Source organism: Haematobia irritans, chromosome 1, assembly GCF_050003625.1.
Source record: "Haematobia irritans isolate KBUSLIRL chromosome 1, ASM5000362v1, whole genome shotgun sequence".
Taxonomy (NCBI): domain Eukaryota; kingdom Metazoa; phylum Arthropoda; class Insecta; order Diptera; family Muscidae; genus Haematobia; species Haematobia irritans.
This window is the reverse complement of record NC_134397.1, coordinates 130,325,994-130,346,896: the sequence shown is the minus strand read 5'-3', so window position 1 is coordinate 130,346,896 and position 20,903 is coordinate 130,325,994. Positions and strand designations below refer to the sequence as shown.

General features: G+C 34.0%; 1 protein-coding gene across 1 annotated transcript in view; it reads right to left on the bottom strand.

The window, feature by feature from the left end:
- Window positions 1–15,381, bottom strand: part of LOC142221794 (uncharacterized) — a 56,356-nt gene extending 40,975 nt beyond the window's left edge. Inside the window, exon 1 of the mRNA XM_075291613.1 lies at window positions 11,889–15,381. Coding sequence (XP_075147728.1) covers window positions 11,889–14,383 — 2,495 coding nt within the window. The 5' untranslated portion in view covers window positions 14,384–15,381. The remainder of the gene's footprint in view (window positions 1–11,888) is intronic.
- Window positions 15,382–20,903: the final 5,522 nt, after the last annotated feature.

Genomic DNA, 20,903 nt, shown 5'->3' with positions numbered 1-20,903 from the left:
GGTAATTCGATTGTGGATGACAGTCTTTAGTAGAATCCATGGTAGAGGATACAAAGATTCGGCCTGGCCGAACTTACGGCCGTATTTCTATGGAAATAAAATTTTGACAAAATTTTCAAAAGATTTAAAATTTTGACAACATTATCTATAGAATTTAAATTTTGACAACATTTTCTATAGAAATAAAATTTTACTAGATTGTTTTTGACTCGAATGGCAACCATGATTATGAACCGATATGGACCAATTTTTGTGTGATGGGGGATCGGCTATATATAACTATAGAGCGATATGGACCAATTTTGGCATGGTTACAAGCGGCCATATACTAACACCACGTTGCAAGTTTGAACGGGATCGGATGAATTTTGCTCCTCCAAGAGGCTCCGGAGTTCAAATCTGGGGATCGGTTTATATGGGGGCTATATATAATTATGGACCCATATGGACCAATTTTTGCATGGTTGTTAGAGACCATATACTTATACCATGTACCAAATTTCAGCCGTATCGGACGAAATTTGCTTCTCTTTGAGGCTTTGCAAGCCAAATCTGGGGATCGGTTTATATGGGGGCTATGTATAATTATGAACCGATGTGAACCAATTTTTGCAAGGATGTTAAGGACCATATACCAAAACCATGTGCCAAATTTCAGCCGGATCGGATGAAATTTGCTTCTCTTTGAGGCTCAACAAGCCAAGTCGGGGGATCGGTTTATATGGGGGCTATATATAATTATTGACCGATATGGACCAGTTTTTGCATGAGTGTTAGAGACCATATACTAACACCATGTACCAAATTTCAGCCCGATCGGATGAAATATGCTTCTCTTATAGGCTCTGCAAGCCAAATTTGGGGGTCCGTTTATATGGGGGCTATACGAAAAAGTGGACCAATATGGCCCATTTGCAATACCATCCGACCTACATCAATAACAACTACTTGTGCCAAGTTTCAAGTCGATAGCTTGTTTCGTTTGGAAGTTAGCGTGATTTCAACAGACGGACGGACGGACGGACGGACATGCTCAGATCGACTCAGAATTTCACCACGACCCAGAATATATATACTTTATGGGGTCTTAGAGCAATATTTCGATGTGTTACAAACGGAATGACAAAGTTAATATATCCCCCATCCAATGGTGGAGGGTATAAAAATTATGTGTTTGGAACTCAAATTTTGTAACACAATATGTTTAAGTGCAAGCATATAATGTTCACAAACTAGCATAACATTTTTGGGACATATACACACACAAAATTTTTTTTCTGATTCAATCACGAAATTAATTGATCCAATTAATTTTTTAATTGAAATGTCTTCAATCACAGAAATGATAGTATTAATTACAAAATTAATTGACAGTCAATTAAAAAATTAATTGATCCAATTAAATATTTAATTGATACTATTAATTTGTGGTATTGATTTTTATTTCAATTAAAAAAATTGTTGAATCAATTACATTTTTAATTGAATATTTTTTAAAACTCAATTAAGTTTTTAATTGGTAAAATTTTCGTCAAATTTTTTTCTGTGTATGTTAATAAAATGTTTGTAAATATAATATGCTTAGATGAAAACATATGTTACTACCAGTGTATGCCCTAAGGTGAAACATAATATGTTTGAACAATACAAACAATATTTTGTTTGGACCAATCCTGAAAATATATATGCTTGAAGCAAAACGTGTTTGGGGTATATGTAACAGAAGCGAATTTTTTTGAGGGTGTAGATACAAATCCAAAAATGCAAAAAAAAAGTGTTCGTAATTTTTTAACAAAGTATTATGGAAATCTCAAATTTTGGAAGAAACTTTAGTTTAATTCTCTAATTTGGTAGCTCATTTCAACCTTCATTACTATGTAGGCCATGATTTGATTTAGCGATGTCCGTCTGTATGTGAAGACATTTTTGAGATCAATGTCTAGGTCACAGTTTTTATCCAAACGACTTCAAATATGGGACAAATATGGGTTTTAGGTCAGAGTCGTTCCCAATCGATTTTGCTTAGATATAGACATACAATGGGGAGCAAAACCGAGTGCATGTTGCGCACTTAGGAGTAAGCATTACTTGGTTAATTACATTAGTTTACAAAATAAATTTTTTTCATGTGCATTTGATGAGAGGTGACTTTTCTTATGTATTTTGATCTGCTGAATTCGAAAATGAAAGTTAAAAAATTTTTTATGCACGCAGAGAAGAAACATGATTGTCACAATCCTATTCGAAGAGTGATATAATATGATAGGAGCTATTTTTGCGGTGACCATGTAACATTTTCACCTCCACCCACACAAAAATACCTTCTTGTGCGGCCGAGTGGCATTTTTGTGTGGTTAAGTGGCTCATATTTGTATGATTTGGCATCGGATTTATTCACTCAATTTCTTATAACTTTATCATTTTTCGGTCGATTTTCTTCTAGTTGGTCTTATTTCTTACGTTAAAGTATCATCTTTTCATGTGCTATCATGTTTACGACAACTAAAATTTCAAAATTCTGACTTGACTACAAGTAGCAAAATTGGCTATGTTTACAATATTTCAAGTAAAAATAAAGTCTTGAAAAATATCTCCTCTATTTAAGCGCTTTTTTTTGTAACCAAAAAGTCGACAAATTTAAAGACGATTTCGTTAATTTTGAAAAAAGGGAGCCACCGTGGTGCAATGGTTAGCATGCCCGCCTTGCATACACAAGGTCGTGGGTTCGATTCCTGCTTCGACCGAACACCAAAAAGTTTTTCTGCGGTGGATTATCCCACATCAGTAATGCTGGTGACATTTCTGAGGGTTTTAAAACTTCTCTAAGTGGTTTCACTGCAATGTGAAACGCCGTTTGGACTCGGCTATAAAAAGGAGGTCCCTTGTCATTGAGCTTAACATGGAATCGAGCAGCACTCAGTGATAAGAGAGAAGTTCACCAATGTGGTATCACAATGGACTAATATAGTCTAATAGCCTGATATAGTCTAATTGAGACTTATACATCGGGCTGCCACCTAACCTAACCTAATTTTGAAAAAAAATTTCAGAAATAATATTAAATAAAAATATTAAAAATAATATTAAAACCAAGTTGACATTAGTCACAAAAAAAAAAAAAACAAAAACAAGTATATACGGCCGTAAGTTCGGCCAGGCCGAATCTTTGTATCCTCTACCATGGATTCTACTAAAGACTGTCATCCACAATCGAATTACCTGAGATGCGATAACACTTGCCGATGGCAAGGTATCTTATAGCTTCTTAACACCGTCTTCTAAAATAATATTAAATAAAAATATTAAAAATAATATTAAAGCCAAGTTGACATTAGTCACAAAAAAAAACAAAAACAAGTATATACGGCCGTAAGTTCGGCCAGGCCGAATATATATATATATATATATATATATATATATATATATATATATATATATATATATATATATATATATATATATATATATATATATATATATATATATATATATATATATATATATATATATATATCCCGTATGGACTAACTTACAATTTAGAAGACGGTGTTAAGAAGCTAACCATCGGCAAGTGTTATCGCATCTCAGGTAATTCGATTGTGGATGACAGTCTTTAGTAGAATCCATGGTAGAGGGTACAAAGATTCGGCCTGGCCGAACTTACGGCCGTATATACTTGTTTTTGTTTTTTTTTTGTGACTAATGTCAACTTGGCTTTAATATTATTTTTAATATTTTTATTTAATATTATTTTAGAAGACGGTGTTAAGAAGCTATAAGATACCTTGCCATCGGCAAGTGTTATCGCATCTCAGGTAATTCGATTGTGGATGACAGTCTTTAGTAGAATCCATGGTAGAGGATACAAAGATTCGGCCTGGCCGAACTTACGGCCGTATATACTTGTTTTTGTTTTTTTTTTTTTGTGACTAATGTCAACTTGGTTTTAATATTATTTTTAATATTTTTATTTAATATTATTTCTGAAATTTTTTTTCAAAATTAGGTTAGGTTAGGTGGCAGCCCGATGTATAAGTCTCAATTAGACTATATCAGGCTATTAGACTATATTAGTCCATTGTGATACCACATTGGTGAACTTCTCTCTTATCACTGAGTGCTGCTCGATTCCATGTTAAGCTCAATGACAAGGGACCTCCTTTTTATAGCCGAGTCCAAACGGCGTTTCACATTGCAGTGAAACCACTTAGAGAAGTTTTAAAACCCTCAGAAATGTCACCAGCATTACTGATGTGGGATAATCCACCGCAGAAAAACTTTTTGGTGTTCGGTCGAAGCAGGAATCGAACCCACGACCTTGTGTATGCAAGGCGGGCATGCTAACCATTGCACCACGGTGGCTCCCTTTTTTCAAAATTAACGAAATCGTCTTTAAATTTGTCGACTTTTTGGTTACAAAAAAAAAGCGCTTAAATAGAGGAGATATTTTTCAAGACTTTATTTTTACTTGAAATATTGTAAACATAGCCAATTTTGCTACTTGTAGTCAAGTCAGAATTTTGAAATTTTAGTTGTCGTAAACATGATAGCACATGAAAAGATGATACTTTAACGTAAGAAATAAGACCAACTAGAAGAAAATCGACCGAAAAATGATAAAGTTATAAGAAATTGAGTGAATAAATCCGATGCCAAATCATACAAATATGAGCCACTTAACCACACAAAAATGCCACTCGGCCGCACAAGAAGGTATTTTTGTGTGGGTGGAGGTGAAAATGTTACATGGTCACCGCAAAAATAGCTCCTATCATATTATATCACTCTTCGAATAGGATTGTGACAATCATGTTTCTTCTCTGCGTGCATAAAAAATTTTTTAACTTTCATTTTCGAATTCAGCAGATCAAAATACATAAGAAAAGTCACCTCTCATCAAATGCACATGAAAAAAATTTATTTTGTAAACTAATGTAATTAACCAAGTAATGCTTACTCCTAAGTGCGCAACATGCACTCGGTTTTGCTCCCCATTGTATGTCTATATCTAAGCAAAATCGATTGGGAACGACTCTGACCTAAAACCCATATTTGTCCCATATTTGAAGTCGTTTGGATAAAAACTGTGACCTAGACATTGATCTCAAAAATGTCTTCACATACAGACGGACATCGCTAAATCAAATCATGGCCTACATAGTAATGAAGGTTGAAATGAGCTACCAAATTAGAGAATTAAACTAAAGTTTCTTCCAAAATTTGAGATTTCCATAATACTTTGTTAAAAAATTACGAACACTTTTTTTTTTGCATTTTTGGATTTGTATCTACACCCTCAAAAAAATTCGCTTCTGTTACATATACCCCAAACACGTTTTGCTTCAAGCATATATATTTTCAGGATTGGTCCAAACAGAATATTGTTTGTATTGTTCAAACATATTATGTTTCACCTTAGGGCATACACTGGTAGTAACATATGTTTTCATCTAAGCATATTATATTTACAAACATTTTATTAACATACACAGAAAAAAATTTGACGAAAATTTTACCAATTAAAAACTTAATTGAGTTTTAAAAAATATTCAATTAAAAATGTAATTGATTCAACAATTTTTTTAATTGAAATAAAAACCAATACCACAAATTAATAGTATCAATTAAATATTTAATTGGATCAATTAATTTTTTAATTGACTGTCAATTAATTTTGTAATTAATACTATCATTTCTGTGATTGAAGACATTTCAATTAAAAAATTAATTGGATCAATTAATTTCGTGATTGAATCAGAAAAAAAATTTTGTGTGTGTATATGTCCCAAAAATGTTATGCTAGTTTGTGAACATTATATGCTTGCACTTAAACATATTGTGTTACAAAATTTGAGTTCCAAACACATAATTTTTATACCCTCCACCATTGGATGGGGGATATATTAACTTTGTCATTCCGTTTGTAACACATCGAAATATTGCTCTAAGACCCCATAAAGTATATATATTCTGGGTCGTGGTGAAATTCTGAGTCGATCTGAGCATGTCCGTCCGTCCGTCCGTCCGTCTGTTGAAATCACGCTAACTTCCAAACGAAACAAGCTATCGACTTGAAACTTGGCACAAGTAGTTGTTATTGATGTAGGTCGGATGGTATTGCAAATGGGCCATATTGGTCCACTTTTTCGTATAGCCCCCATATAAACGGACCCCCAAATTTGGCTTGCAGAGCCTATAAGAGAAGCATATTTCATCCGATCGGGCTGAAATTTGGTACATGGTGTTAGTATATGGTCTCTAACACTCATGCAAAAACTGGTCCATATCGGTCAATAATTATATATAGCCCCCATATAAACCGATCCCCCGACTTGGCTTGTTGAGCCTCAAAGAGAAGCAAATTTCATCCGATCCGGCTGAAATTTGGCACATGGTTTTGGTATATGGTCCTTAACATCCTTGCAAAAATTGGTTCACATCGGTTCATAATTATACATAGCCCCCATATAAACCGATCCCCAGATTTGGCTTGCAAAGCCTCAAAGAGAAGCAAATTTCATCCGATACGGCTGAAATTTGGTACATGGTATAAGTATATGGTCTCTAACAACCATGCAAAAATTGGTCCATATGGGTCCATAATTATATATAGCCCCCATATAAACCGATCCCCAGATTTGAACTCCGGAGCCTCTTGGAGGAGCAAAATTCATCCGATCCCGTTCAAACTTGCAACGTGGTGTTAGTATATGGCCGCTTGTAACCATGCCAAAATTGGTCCATATCGCTCTATAGTTATATATAGCCGATCCCCAATCACACAAAAATTGGTCCATATCGGTTCATAATCATGGTTGCCATTCGAGTCAAAAACAATCTAGTAAAATTTTATTTCTATAGAAAATGTTGTCAAAATTTAAATTCTATAGATAATGTTGTCAAAATTTTAAATCTTTTGAAAATTTTGTCAAAATTTTATTTCTATAGAAAATTTTGTCAAAATGTTATTTCTATAAAAAATTTTGTTAAAATCGTATTTATATAGAAAATTTTGTCCAAATTTTACTTCTATAGAAAATGTTGTCAAAATTTTATTTCTATAGAAAATTTTGTCAAACTTAATTATATATGTATTTACCCAAGTAATTCGATTGTGGATGACAGTCTTCAGTAGAAGTTTCTTCACAATCCATGGTGGAGGGTACATAAGCTTCGGCCTGACCGTATATACTTGTTGCACCCTAACATATGAAAAACAGTCTGTTTCGTCCATGTACCATTTAAAACATACTTCTTTCTCATAAAAGCAAAAATGAACTATAAGTAAAGAAAACAAACATTGGCGCCAAAGCAGTACCATTTTCACCACTCTGTAGTTCATTCATTCTATTTTTGTGAATTTATGACTTGTTTCGGCTTTGGTTTTTATTGCATTTATGGCCATTGAAATTTACACCCACTTTAAAGTTATACATTGTTTGAGACATGCTTAGAATAAAGAAAATTTCATTGGGGAAAGTTTTTTAAAAAATAAAAAAATCTCCGACAAATATATTTCCTTTTTTTTGCAATAAGCATAAGTTTATTTTAGCATCCATTTTACAACGCACCTTTGGTTTCCTATGTAACGTCGATTTTGTTACTTAACTCCACTTGCATTTCAAATTGAATTCCCCCTTTCCAATAGAAAACTAAAGGAAACATTTCCATGTGTACATAAACAAACACATGTTTGAAATAGTACATTTTTTGTCGATAAAATTCAAAAAGAAAATGATCTAATAAAAAAAAACCAAAAAACAAAATTCTTTTACAATGTACAACCAAGACGCATGGGAGTACATGTGTTGGCAGATTTACTAAAGAAATAAAAAAAAAATTGTACATATTTCTGCATTCAAAATCTTTTCGAAATGGATAATGGCAAGAGCGTGGGAATATCTGAGATATGCTAAAATGAGGTTTGCGGATTTTTATTTTCTACGTTGGTTTTTTTTGCTTATTTGTTTGCTGGTTTGCATTCAAATCAAGTCGTTCGGTAGTCATCGTAAGAAATTTGAAGAAAATTAGGAATTTCAACAAAACATTCCTCTTCTCTCGATAAGTATAGATTTGAATACTCTATGAGACTTGGCACGTTCCACACAAGAAGGCATCATACGGTTAGCAAAACGAAAAATGACGAAAATATTTATTTATATTTGCAACATATATAATTCTATTTTATTTAAACAAATAAATGCTTTTTGAAAAAAAAAACAATTTTTGTGCTCATTTTTTGGCATATGGTTTTTGTTTGTATTTTTTGTTTTTTTCTAAGTTTTTTTCCTTGGAAAAGAATTGAAAGTGATTCAGATCCGACACATCTTTATTGTCTATTATTTTATGAACTAAATTTTCAGATTCGATTTTAATTGAAGAGCAATAAAGTAATTCTGTGCATGTGTTGATGTGTATTGCCTCTAGTCAAGATCTTGAAATCGGCGCCCCCATGGAATCCTACTCCTACACATGTAGACATTTATATGTATTTAGGTGATTTTAGGGGATGGGGGGAGGGGTATTAGTGGTACTTGACTAATTATCAAATGTCTTAAGAAAACAATTTTGAATATTCGTTTCATATTTGTAGTGATAAATAATATTGAAATTTCCGTCATGCGGTGACGACAAATGGAAATATAATAACGTTCATACATCATGGAAATTATGCCATGGAAAAAAAATAATTCAGATTTATACATATATATTTTCTTCACACGTACCAATGTAAAACGCTCGAAAAAATGTTGTACTTTTATTTCACAATCGTATCGCAAAATCACTTTAATTACAAAACAAGTAAGGAAAGTCTAAAGTCGGGCGGGGCCGACTATATTATAACCTGCACCACTTTGTAGATCTAAATTTTCGATACCATATCACATCCGTCAAATATGTTGGGGCTATATATACATGTTTGTCCCAAATACATACATTTAAATATCACTCGATCTGGACAGAATTTGATAAACTTCTACAAAATCTATAGACTCAAAATTTAAGTCGGCTAATGCACTAAGGTGGAACACAATGTTAATATGGGAAACATTTAAATCTGAAGCAATTTTAAGGAAACTTCGCAAAAGTTTATTTATGATTTATCGCTCGATATATATGTATTAGAAGTTTAGGAAAATTAGAGTCATTTTACAACTTTTCGACTAAGCAGTGGCGATTTTACAAGGGAAATGTTGGTATTTTGACCATTTTTGTCGAAATCAGAAAAACATATATATGGGAGATATATCTAAATCTGAACCGATTTCAACCAAATTTGGCACGCATAGCAACAATGCTAATTCTACTCCCTGCGCAAAATTTCAACTAAATCGGAGTTAAAAATTAACCTCTGTGGTCATATGAGTATAAATCGGGCGAAAGCTATATATGGGAGATATATCTAAATCTGAACCGATTTCAACCAAATTTGGCACGCATAGCTACAATGCTAATTATACTCCCTGTGCAAAATTTCAACTAAATCGGACCAAAAAATTGGCCTCTGTGGTCATATGAGTGTAAATCGGCCGAAAGCTATATATTGGAGCTATATCTAAATCTGAACCGATTTCAACCAAATTGTGCACGCATAGCTACAATGCTAATTCTACTTCCTGTGCAAAATTTCAACCAAATTGGGGTAAAACTTTGGCTTCTGGGACCGTATTAGTCCATATCGTGCGAAAGATATATATGGGAGCTATATCTAAATCTGAACCGATTTCAATAAAATTTGGCATGCATAGCTATAATGTTAATTGCAAATTTGTCTTCAGGGGTCAAATTGGACGAAAGATATATATGAGAGCTATATCTAAATCTGTACCGATTTAAACCAAAATTGGCATGTATATCGAGAACGTTTATTCTACTCCATGTAAAAAATTTAAGGCAAATCAGGCTTAAATTCTGGCTTCTGGGGGTATATTAGTAGATATCGGGCGAAAGATATATATGGGAGCTATATCTAAAACTGAACCGATTTCTTCCAAAATCAATAGGGTTATATTCGGACCCAAAATAGAAATTTGTGCCAAATTTTAAGTCGATTGGACTAAAATTGGACAAAAATGGGTTCACAGACAGACAGACAGACGGACGGTCGGACGGAGATGGCCAGATCGACTCAGGGGCCGGTCCTGAGCAATATTGCCAAAGACACCATATGTCTATGTCGTCTCCTTCTGGGTGTAGCAAACTTATGCACTAACTTATAATACCCTGTTCCACAGTGTGGCCCAAATCCCAAATGTATATATGGGAGCTTTATCTAAATCTGAACCGATTTCAACTAAATTTATCACAATTGACGACAATATCAATTGTACTCCTTGTACAAAATTGTAAATAAATCTGGGTAAAACTCTAGCTTCTACGACCATATAAGTGTACATCGAGCGAAAGATATATACGGGAGCAATAACTAAATCTGAACCGATTTTGCTGATATTTTGCAAGTTTGCCGAGACTCACAAAATATTCGGATGTATGTAACGTGAAGAAAGTCGATTGCTAAACACGCCAAGTATGAGCAGATCGGTAATTTCATGTCTTTAAAATACGAATGCAATTTTTTCTTAGCATAGAAGACGCATTTTTCTCTAATATAAAAATTTTTCATTGTCCAGGAGTCGATAAAATTTTCAATGAAGTCGTATTGTCCTTATAATTAAGTGATTTCATTTGAAAACGGGTTCCATAACATGGAAGAAAAAATGATAGGGCTAAGGTCAACTTGACTTTAATAATTCAGAAAAATTCTTTAAATTTAATGAAATTGTCTTTAAATTTGTTGTCTTTTTGCATCTTGCACACAAAGCAAAAAATCGTTAAAATATAGGACATGTTTTTCAACACTTTATTTTAAAGACGTTTTTTACTTGAAACATAGTATAGTTTCTACTGGAAGTCGAGTCTTAATTTGGAAAATAAAGTTGTCGTTAGGTTAGGTTAGGTGGCAACCACTTAGACTATTCAGTCCATTGTGATACCACATTGGTGAACTTCTCCCTTATCACTGAGTGCTGCCCGATTCCATATTAAGCGCAATAACAAGGGACCTCCTTTTTATAGCCGAGTCCCAACGGCATTCCACATTGCAGTGAACCCACTTAGAGAAGCTTTGAAACCCTCTGAAATGTCACCAGCATTACTGAGGTGGGTCGTTAACTCGTTTTTAAAGGACTTTTATAGCATATGAAGAAAAATAGTTGAAAAGGCGAAAAATTAAAATGTGCTTCCTAGAAGCAAGTACACAAACCCCAAATTTAAAAGATAATTGTGTCTTAAAAGTATCCTTACTTGTATTCTCCGCTTCTTTGGCTCGGAATCAATACCAAAATTTTTAAAGTAAAGACAAAATCTTTGGAATCGGGCATGATTTTTTTTTCAGTGCGGTCTATATTTATATAGCCCCTGATATTGATTCTCTATAAAAGGCAAATTTCGTCCGATTTTGTTGAAATTTGATACGCGTTGTTAGTGTATGACCTCTCACAACCATGGCAAAATTGGTTTATATCGGTCCATAATTATATATAGCCCCAATATAAACCGATCTTCAGATATAATTTAAAGAGTCTCATGAAGGTGCCGATTTCATCCGATCTGGTTGATTTTGAGTCGATCTACAGATACAAGTACAAGTAGTTGTTGTGAATGTAAAACGAATGTTATAAATTTGAAGGCTCAGTAAATTTCATTACAGAATTTCCACATAAATCCCAAAATATAGGAGATTCATCCTGTTTAGTTGTTTATTCCATTTACACAAGAACATTTGCTGCTTGAGTTTGTATCAACTGCACAACTTGTCATACCCAAATCGTATGTGTGACCGTCTAACCGGCACATAAACATTTCTCTTCTAAATTTTCTTCACTTACTTTAATTTTTCAGCCAACTGCTCACTTTGTTTGCTAGCCACGCTAGATGGTAGAAATTCGGTGACATCTTCAATAATTTCAATTGTCGCCTTGCCACTGCCAACAACGCTATCATCCACACTCTGTTTCCTCGGTAACGATCGATCGCTGCCGCCCTCCACATGAATGGGTATGAAATGAACATTGCCCATAGAATTGCCAGTGGCGCCATTTATGTTAATAATATCACGCTCGGCTGCACCTGTACCGGCAGAATCTGAAGAATTACCACCACACGCACCGCTAATGGTGCTTGATGAATTGCTACAAGAGTTCGTTGACTCGACCACAACGTCTGGCAAACTAATGGACTCGATGCACACCAAACGTTCTGAGGGATCAAGAAAATCGGTTGTTTCAACAAAATCTATGAAATCTTCACATTGCATTAGAGTTTCATCACAATCGGTGGAACTACCATCACGCACAAAATGAAATGACTGATGCTGCTGCTGTTGTTGTTGTCTCATATGTTGTTGCGATACATGGCTCATGTTGAAACTGCCGGTACTGCCGGTTGTGTTATTGTATGACATTGCATCGCCTTGGGTATTTATAGAACGGCTATTTGTGGATGCAATTGATTCTCCCATGCCGGAATCGGGAAAACTGGTGCTCAAATTCGATTCGGTGCTATTGTTGCTCTTTGCATTGCGATCTGGACTAAGAGATGCTGAATTGTTGCGGTGAAAATCATTGTCAAGGTTGCCGTAACGTGAAGCCAAAGCTGCTGCTGCCTTGGCACTTGCTTGGGTTCTCTGGGGTGGTAATGGACTCTCATCGGATTCATTACCCTCATCTTCATCATTGTCGTCGTCGTTGTCGGAATCCACCTCAGCATCATCAGCATCATCATCATCGTCCTCTTCGTAGTCCTCCTCCTCCTGCTCGGGTACATCTTCTAGTTTGGCATAGTTATAACGCATTTGCGTATACACCGATGTAGGCGAAGGAGAACGATACGAAGAAGGCGATGATGATGGTGATGGTGGCGATGGACTGCCTGTGGCATTGACCTTTATAGACGATGACAATGCTATTGAGGGCGTTGATCGTTGTGGATCTGTTGTATTACCCATGTAATTGAAGGCATTGACATTTTCACAGATTTCCTCTTCCTTTACTTGGCAGGGTCGATGCATGGCAGAAGAGTTATTGGCACTACAATCCGATACGGTAATAGTGGGCAGAGTTTTACTGGGCGATTCCATTCTATTGGGAGAAGAAGACCCTTGCGATGGCGGAAGAGATGATTCCCGAAAATCCCTTAGATTTGTTGTACTCGATGGAGGTGTGACTGGGGTGGTGGTGGCATCACCACCTTTAGTATTTTTTTGTCCCATTGTTAGGGGGTCTTTATTTTCTGCGTTTGTTGTTGTTGGATACGATGAATTTATTATTAAAACCGGATTACGACTTTCACATACCGTTATTTTTTCATTTAATTGATCCGCATCATCTTGGACCACTTTTCGACATTCCTTCTCGTTATCTTCCGTTACTTGCGCGTATGCGACACTAACGTTATGCTCGATGACCGGAGAACGATTAATGTATTGAGGCAAAGATTCGCCTATACCGTTACTCTTATTCTCTTCTTGTTCACCATTAATGTAGTGAGGCAAATTCTCGCTGGTCTCATTTGTACACTTACTTTCTTCCTGGTCATAATCATACTCTTCTCTTTGCTGAAGAGATGATCCATTATCAGGAGAGAATTTATTTGCACTACTCTCTTGTTTTAGCTCTTTTGCTGAATCACCAATGTTTTCCTCAGAGTTAGCATTGTGGGGCTGAAGAGAATGAGAACAATTGTTGTTTGTATTGACTTGGGTGAAATCGATGGGTCTATTATTAGCACGAGTTATTTGATAAGTAGTGTGTGTGGTAGTTGGGGTGGTGGTGGCGGTATTGGCGGGGTCGCCGTTCGTCTCAAGGTGTGTTTTAATGGTCAACTTGCCGCCTCCACTGTCATCATCAAGGGGAGTAATATGGCCATTGATCATGGGATTGGCATGATCGTCATCGGAATCATCATAATCACTATCATCATCATCATGGTTGTCATAATTATTATTACTTTTATTATTATGGCCATAACTTTGAGATATTGTGGAGGCCATTTGGGGGTGTTGTGGCTTTTGGGGCTGTGTATTATGGGTCACATCATCGTTAGTGCCTCCGCCATCGTTGCTGTTGTATTCATTGATGGTTGCAACAGGTGCATCTGTCGTGGCATTTGTTGACTGCATGGGCAACTTGTGGCAATCTAAAATCTGAGGGTGTTGCTGATTTTGCTCTTGCTGTTGATGGTGAATTTTTGCTTGTTCAGGGGTAGAGTTGTGCTTTTGATGCAGCTGCTGTTTTTGCTGAGGAGGATGGGCAAATGGTTGCTGCTTTTGGGCACTTTGTATCTGTTGATTACGATTTCGATTGTGATTACGTCCACGCGCCATATATACGTAATATTTTCCTTAACACGATAATTACTTCCTGCAGCCTTTTGCACTTGGTTCGTTTTTTATTTTTAATTTTTAAATTATTTCGAATGAAAATTTCCCAAAATAGATACTTTTTTTATTTTATTTTATTTTTTTCAAAATACATTCACTTCATTTCATAGCTGTCATAGCTAAATATTGGTCTTCTTGACACTGAACATTCTGATAATTGAAAATAAAATTTCCTTTGATATTTTTCTTTGGCATTCATTTCCATTTGGTAGATATATCACTTTCGATTTTATTTTCTCACTTCACCGGGCCACATAGCACCTGACATTTCCCCGTTAATTTTTTTTTATTTTTGTTTCTTTTTTTGCACTATCAAAAATGCCCTAATTGGCCATAATTAAACAAAAAACGGGAACTATTATATTTATGCCCATCTCATGCTCTGTCCATTTTAGATTATTTTCGGGATTGGCTGTAAACCGTATTGCCTAAATTTTATTTGTCGACTGCAACCAACGAAATCTCTGTGGATCGTAGATGTCGTTCATCTATCTTTAGAGGTGTTTTATTTTTTTTTTCGAATATTCTCTCAAAAAAACACCTTTAAATTTTAGTATTTTTTTCTTATTTTTTTCTTTTCTTATTTTGTGTTTTCAAATTCGTTTTAATCACTATTATCAATTGTTTATTGATTCGTTTCGATTTTGTTTTTATTTTATTTATTTTTTTTTTTTGATTTTTTGTTAGGGGGTTTCCTTCTTCTGCTCACTTAGTTTAGTTCTGGTATGCCATGTTAATTCGTTTAGACAAAAAATGCTAATACAATTTGACCGATCAAGTGTATATATGCTATATGTATATGTTATTCTTCTAAGTCTTCTTCTACTTCGTATTTTTTTCACTCAGTAAAATTTTCGCCAATTCGAAAAAAATATATCCACACACAAAAAATAAACCACATTTGAATTGTACCACTGCCGCCATTCGGCCTGTTCGTTTCGACTATACTGCTGAGTGTTATAAAACATTGCCAGTATCAATCTTAGAAAAGTTTATTCTAAACATTACACCCAGCAAACACAATTTATAGTGTTTATAGAAAAGTAATTTATAAACAGAAGGCAAACATATTCCAAATTTATATTAAGTTGATCAATTTGTTCGGTCTTAGTTTATTTTGTCAATTTAACCCTGGAAAGACATCCTCATTTTCGTCGCGGCTTATTTCAAGACGCTATAATTTGCATCGTGAGCAAAAATAACAACCAAATTTTAGTTTATTTTCTTATTCAATTTGTTTCTAATAAGTATAAAATAAAAATTCATAAAATGCTTGATTTAGTATAACAAAAATTTATCATTTCCCCATCGAATAAAATGAATTTTGTTTAGAATGAACTTACACGTCGTCATTTTGATGAAGGATGACTGTCTAGGGTTAAGTAAGAGAGGTTGATAAATACAAAGATGGAACATGTTTATCCCAAAATTTTAATGATTACAAGATCTAAATTATGTTTGGTTATTTGTTTGCTTGTATATTCCGAGTAAGCTCAGAAACGGCTAAAGCAATTTACATGGAATTTTCAGAAAACGTATAGAGTGACCATATGGAAAATAAGTATATCATTTTTGGATATCTTGTCGGAGAGGTGGGCCTCTTCATTGCCTGACTTTTTGAAAATTGGGTCTAATAGCCCATTTACATTAGACTCGAAATCTACTAAGTGGGTTTGAAATCCCTTTTTATACCATAAACCATAAAGTGGTCATTGATCTGCCAAAAATGTGCCTGCCAGAAATAGTGACTTAGGGACCCATAAAATATATATCTATCGTGTCCCTCCGTCTGTCCATGTATTTTTGATTCCGGTCGCAATTATTAACCTACTTTGATGAAATTTAGTACATGGCATGGTTTTGGCACGAACGCTATTGAATTTGGAAAAATCGGACCAAATTTAGATTTACCGCCCCGTATATATGTACTTCTCAATTTCAACAATAAAGATCGGATTGCGCTTATTTACTAACCGATCATCTTCAAAATCAACATATAGTATTTTTTTGGAGAACTCTTTAATTATGCGAAATTTCATCAAAACCGGTTCAGATATAGATATACAGTAATCCCTCGATTTACGTCGTGATTAGTTCCGGAATTTGACAACGTAAACCGAATTAAAAATTGCTCATACATACTCCGATGTCCATTTATGTACACACAAAAAAATAATACATTTATTTTATGAATAGTGTTCACAAAAATTTTCCAAACGCGGGATTCATAAATTATATGAAAACAATTTATAAAATAAAAAATACAGGTTTTCATTGGTTACGAATGTATACATAATATGGATGGAGTTTTTAATGTTATAAATGAAGTAAACATATTTTTCGTCATTGAAAAATATGTACTTTTTCATAATATATATTAAAAACGTCATGCAATACATGTAATTTTTCCTTTAGATTTTTCCCCTGATTCTTAATACCTGCATAATTGGTCAAAATATATGAACCCATTTACTAAAAACCGCATTATAGTCCAACCAGTAAAGAACATAATTTTATAATATTTTACATTACTTCCAACGCTTTCATTTAATATTGTTTTTTGTCAATTTTTTACAGCAATAAAAATTCTTCGAATCGCGACGGCGACTCAAACTGTACTGAAAAACTCAAACACACGTGTTGCCGTCAAAACGTTATGTTTCGTTTTTTTTTGTCTCGTATTATATGCTTGTATTGTTACATATGAGAGTAACTCTATGTTGTGGTTCTCTCACGCTAAGAGAAAACCAGTATTTTTTAATATATTAAGTAAAGTTTCATTGATTTTATGAAACCCTCCATATATATTATTAAAAAATTCATAATTTCACAACAAGTATTTACGAAAACAATATATTATGTAAGTGTACATATTTTTTATGGAAAAGTCCATAAATTTATAAAAATGTAAAAATTTATGTACAAATTCATATTTAATTTTTTTTTGTGTGTATGTATGTGTGTGTACATAATAAAAAGCTTTAAAAAGGTAATTCAGTAATTTCGGTAAGAATTTCAGAAAAAAATGTTTCGATGTCATCACCGTTGATACTTATTTTGCTTTCGGTTGAGATTTAGATATAGCTCCCAATTTTTTTCCACACATAGTGTGAGATTTCGGATTATCGTATAACTCAATTCTGAGTTGATTTAGCTATGTCCGTCCGTCTGTCTGTCTGTCTGTTCATGTATATTTGTGTGCAAAGTACAGGTCGCAGTTTATGTCCGATAGTAGTCAAATTTAGCATAGGATATTTTTTCGTGACAAAGACAATCGCTATTGATGTTGGAAAAAATCGCTTCAGATTTAGATATGGCTATATTTATCACTGATCTGGTCACAATTGGCGTGTTTATCAACCGATCTTCTTCAAACCGTACATCAGAATATTTTATGAGTCTCGAAAAACTTGCCAAATACTGGTCACATCGGTTCAGATTTAGATATAGTTCCCATATATATCTTTCGCCCGATGTGCACTTATATGGTCCCAGAAGCCAAAGTCCCAGGCCTGATTTGCTCACAATTTTGTACAAGCAGTACAACTGATATTGTCGTCAATTGTGACAAATTTAGTTGAAATCGGTTCAGATTTAAATATAGCCCCCACACTCATATGACCACATAGGCCAAAGTTTAACACCGATTTTCGTAAAATTTTGCACAGGGAATAGAATTGACATTCCAGAAATTAATGTTAAATTTGGTTGAAATCGGTTCCGATTTATGTAGCTCCCATATATATCTTTCGTCCGAGTTAGACACATATAACTCAATTCTATAGAGGCCAAATTTGAACACCGATTCACGTAAAATTTTGCACAGGGAATAGAATTGATATTCTACCAATCCTTGCTAAATTTGGTTGAAATCTGTTGTGCTATAGATATATATCTTTCGCCCGACCATGGAGGCCAAAGTTTTAATTCGGTTTATGTGAGGCTATGCACAGTGATAGATCCAATATATATCCTTCACCCGATATTGAATTAATTCGTCGTAGAGGCCAGAATTTTACTTCTATTTCCTTCAAATTTTGCACAAAGGGTACTATGGAAAATCTATGCTAATTTTCGCTGAAGTCGGTTCAGATTTTCATTTCGATTTACTTGAAATTTTGCCCTGAGAGTTCAAATTGATATACATTCGGATTTTTACTGCAATTGATTTTATTTTACACAGAAAAAAGGATTTAACATTCTATCTAACTGTGTCAAATTTTATCAAAATCGATTCAGATTTAGATAAAGCGCCATACATTCGCACAAGGTCGGCGAAGATATCCCAATACTTTCCACAGAAGATTTAGATAAGGTTCCGCCCATGTATACGTCGCTCGATGTGGCCAAATATTGTCTCAAACCCCACATTTGACCACCTATCTTAGTCAATATCCTTGTGAAGTCACCACTACTAAGCAGCAAAAATAAAAATTCCTCAAATTGTCATATACCTCTAATATATGTGTATCGTAAGATAAATCATACTTTTGTGCAATAAATAAAATTGCTTTAGCTTTATATATCCCATATTTTTATACCATCCACCATTGGATGGGGGGTATATTAAATTTGTCATTCCGTTTGTAACACATCGAAATATTGCTCTAAGACCCAATAAAGTATATATATATTGTGGGTCGTGGTGAAATTCTGAGTCGATCTAAGCATGTCCGTCTGTTGAAATCACGCTAACTTCCGAACGAAACAAGCTATCGACTTGAAACTTGGTACAAGTAGTTGTTATTGATGTAGGTCGGATGGTATTGCAAATGGGCCATATCGGTCCACTTTTACGTATAGCTCCCATATAAACGGACCCCCAGATTTGGCTTGCGAAGCCTATAAGAGTAGCATATTTCATCCGATCTGAAATTTGGTACATGGTGTCCATATCGGTCCATAATTATATAAAGCCCCATATAAACCGATCCCCAGATTTGACCTCCGGAGCCTCTTAGAGAAGCAAAATTTATCCGATCCGGTTGAAATTTGGTACGTGGTGTTAGTATATGGTCTCTAACAATCATGCAAAAATTGGTCCATATCGGTCCATATTTATATATAGCCTCCATATAAACCGATTCCAAGATTCGACCTCCGGAGCCTCTTGCAGGAGCAAAATTTATCCGATCCGGTTGAAATTTGGTACGTGGTGTAAGTATATGGTCTCTAACAAACACGCAAGGATTGGTCCATATCGGCCCATAATTATATCTAACATAGCCCCAATATAAATCGATCCCCAGATGTGACCTCCGGAAGCTCTTAGAGGAGCAAAATTCATCCGATTCGGTTGAAATTTGGTACGTGGTGTTATATGGTATCTGAGAACCATGCAAAAGTTGGTCTATATCGTTCCATAATTATAAATAGCCCCATATAAACCGTTACCCAGATTTGATCTCAGGAGCCTCTTGGAGAAGCAAAATTCATCCGATCCTGTTGAAATTTGCAACGTGGTGTTAGTATATGGTCGCTAATAACCATGCCAACATTGGTCCATATAGGTCTATAGTTATATATAGCCGATCCCCAATCACACAAAAATTGGTCCATATCCGTTCATAATCATGGCTGCCACTCGAGCCAAAAATAATGTACCAAAATTTTATTTCTATAGAAAATTTTGTCAAAATTTTATTCCTATAGAAAATTTTATCAAAATTTTATTCCTATAGAAAATTTTGTCAAAATTTTATTCCGTGTTTTATGTTTAGTTTTTTTAGTTGACCTTTGGAATTTTAGTAATAGACTTTCTCATATTACTTTGTAAAATATAATATCTCGCTGAAGATGATCACCGATGGTGTATCGAAATATCCGAGAACAGCAATATTTCAATAAAAAGTAATGAAAAACATTAACACCAGCATTTTTCATTAGTCCATGACCTCAAGCCAAACAAATAATCTCAAAATTGTAAAATTTTATTCCTATAGAAAATTTTGTCGAATTTTATTTCTATAGAAAATGTTGTCAAAATTTTAATTTTATAGAGTATGTTGGCAAAATTTTAATTCTATTGAAATTTTTTTTCAAAATTTTATTTCTATTGAAAATTTTTTCAAAATTTTATTTCTATTGAAAATTTTGTCAAAATTTTATTTCTATAGAAAATTTTGTCAAAATTTTATTTCTTAGAAAATTTTGTCAAAATTTTATTTCTTAGAAAATTTTGTCAAAATTTTATTTCTATAGAAAATTTTGACAAAATTTTAATTCTATAGAAAATTTTGACAAAATTTTATTTCTATAGAAAATTTTGACAAAATTTTTTTTCTATAACAAATTTTGTCCAAATTTTACTTCTATATATACTTCACCAGCATTTTTCATTAGTCAATGACCTCAAGCCAAACAAATAATCCCAAAATTGTAAAATTTTATTCCTATAGAAAATTTTGTCGAATTTTATTTCTATAGAAAATGTTGTCAAAATTTTAATTTTATAGAGTATGTT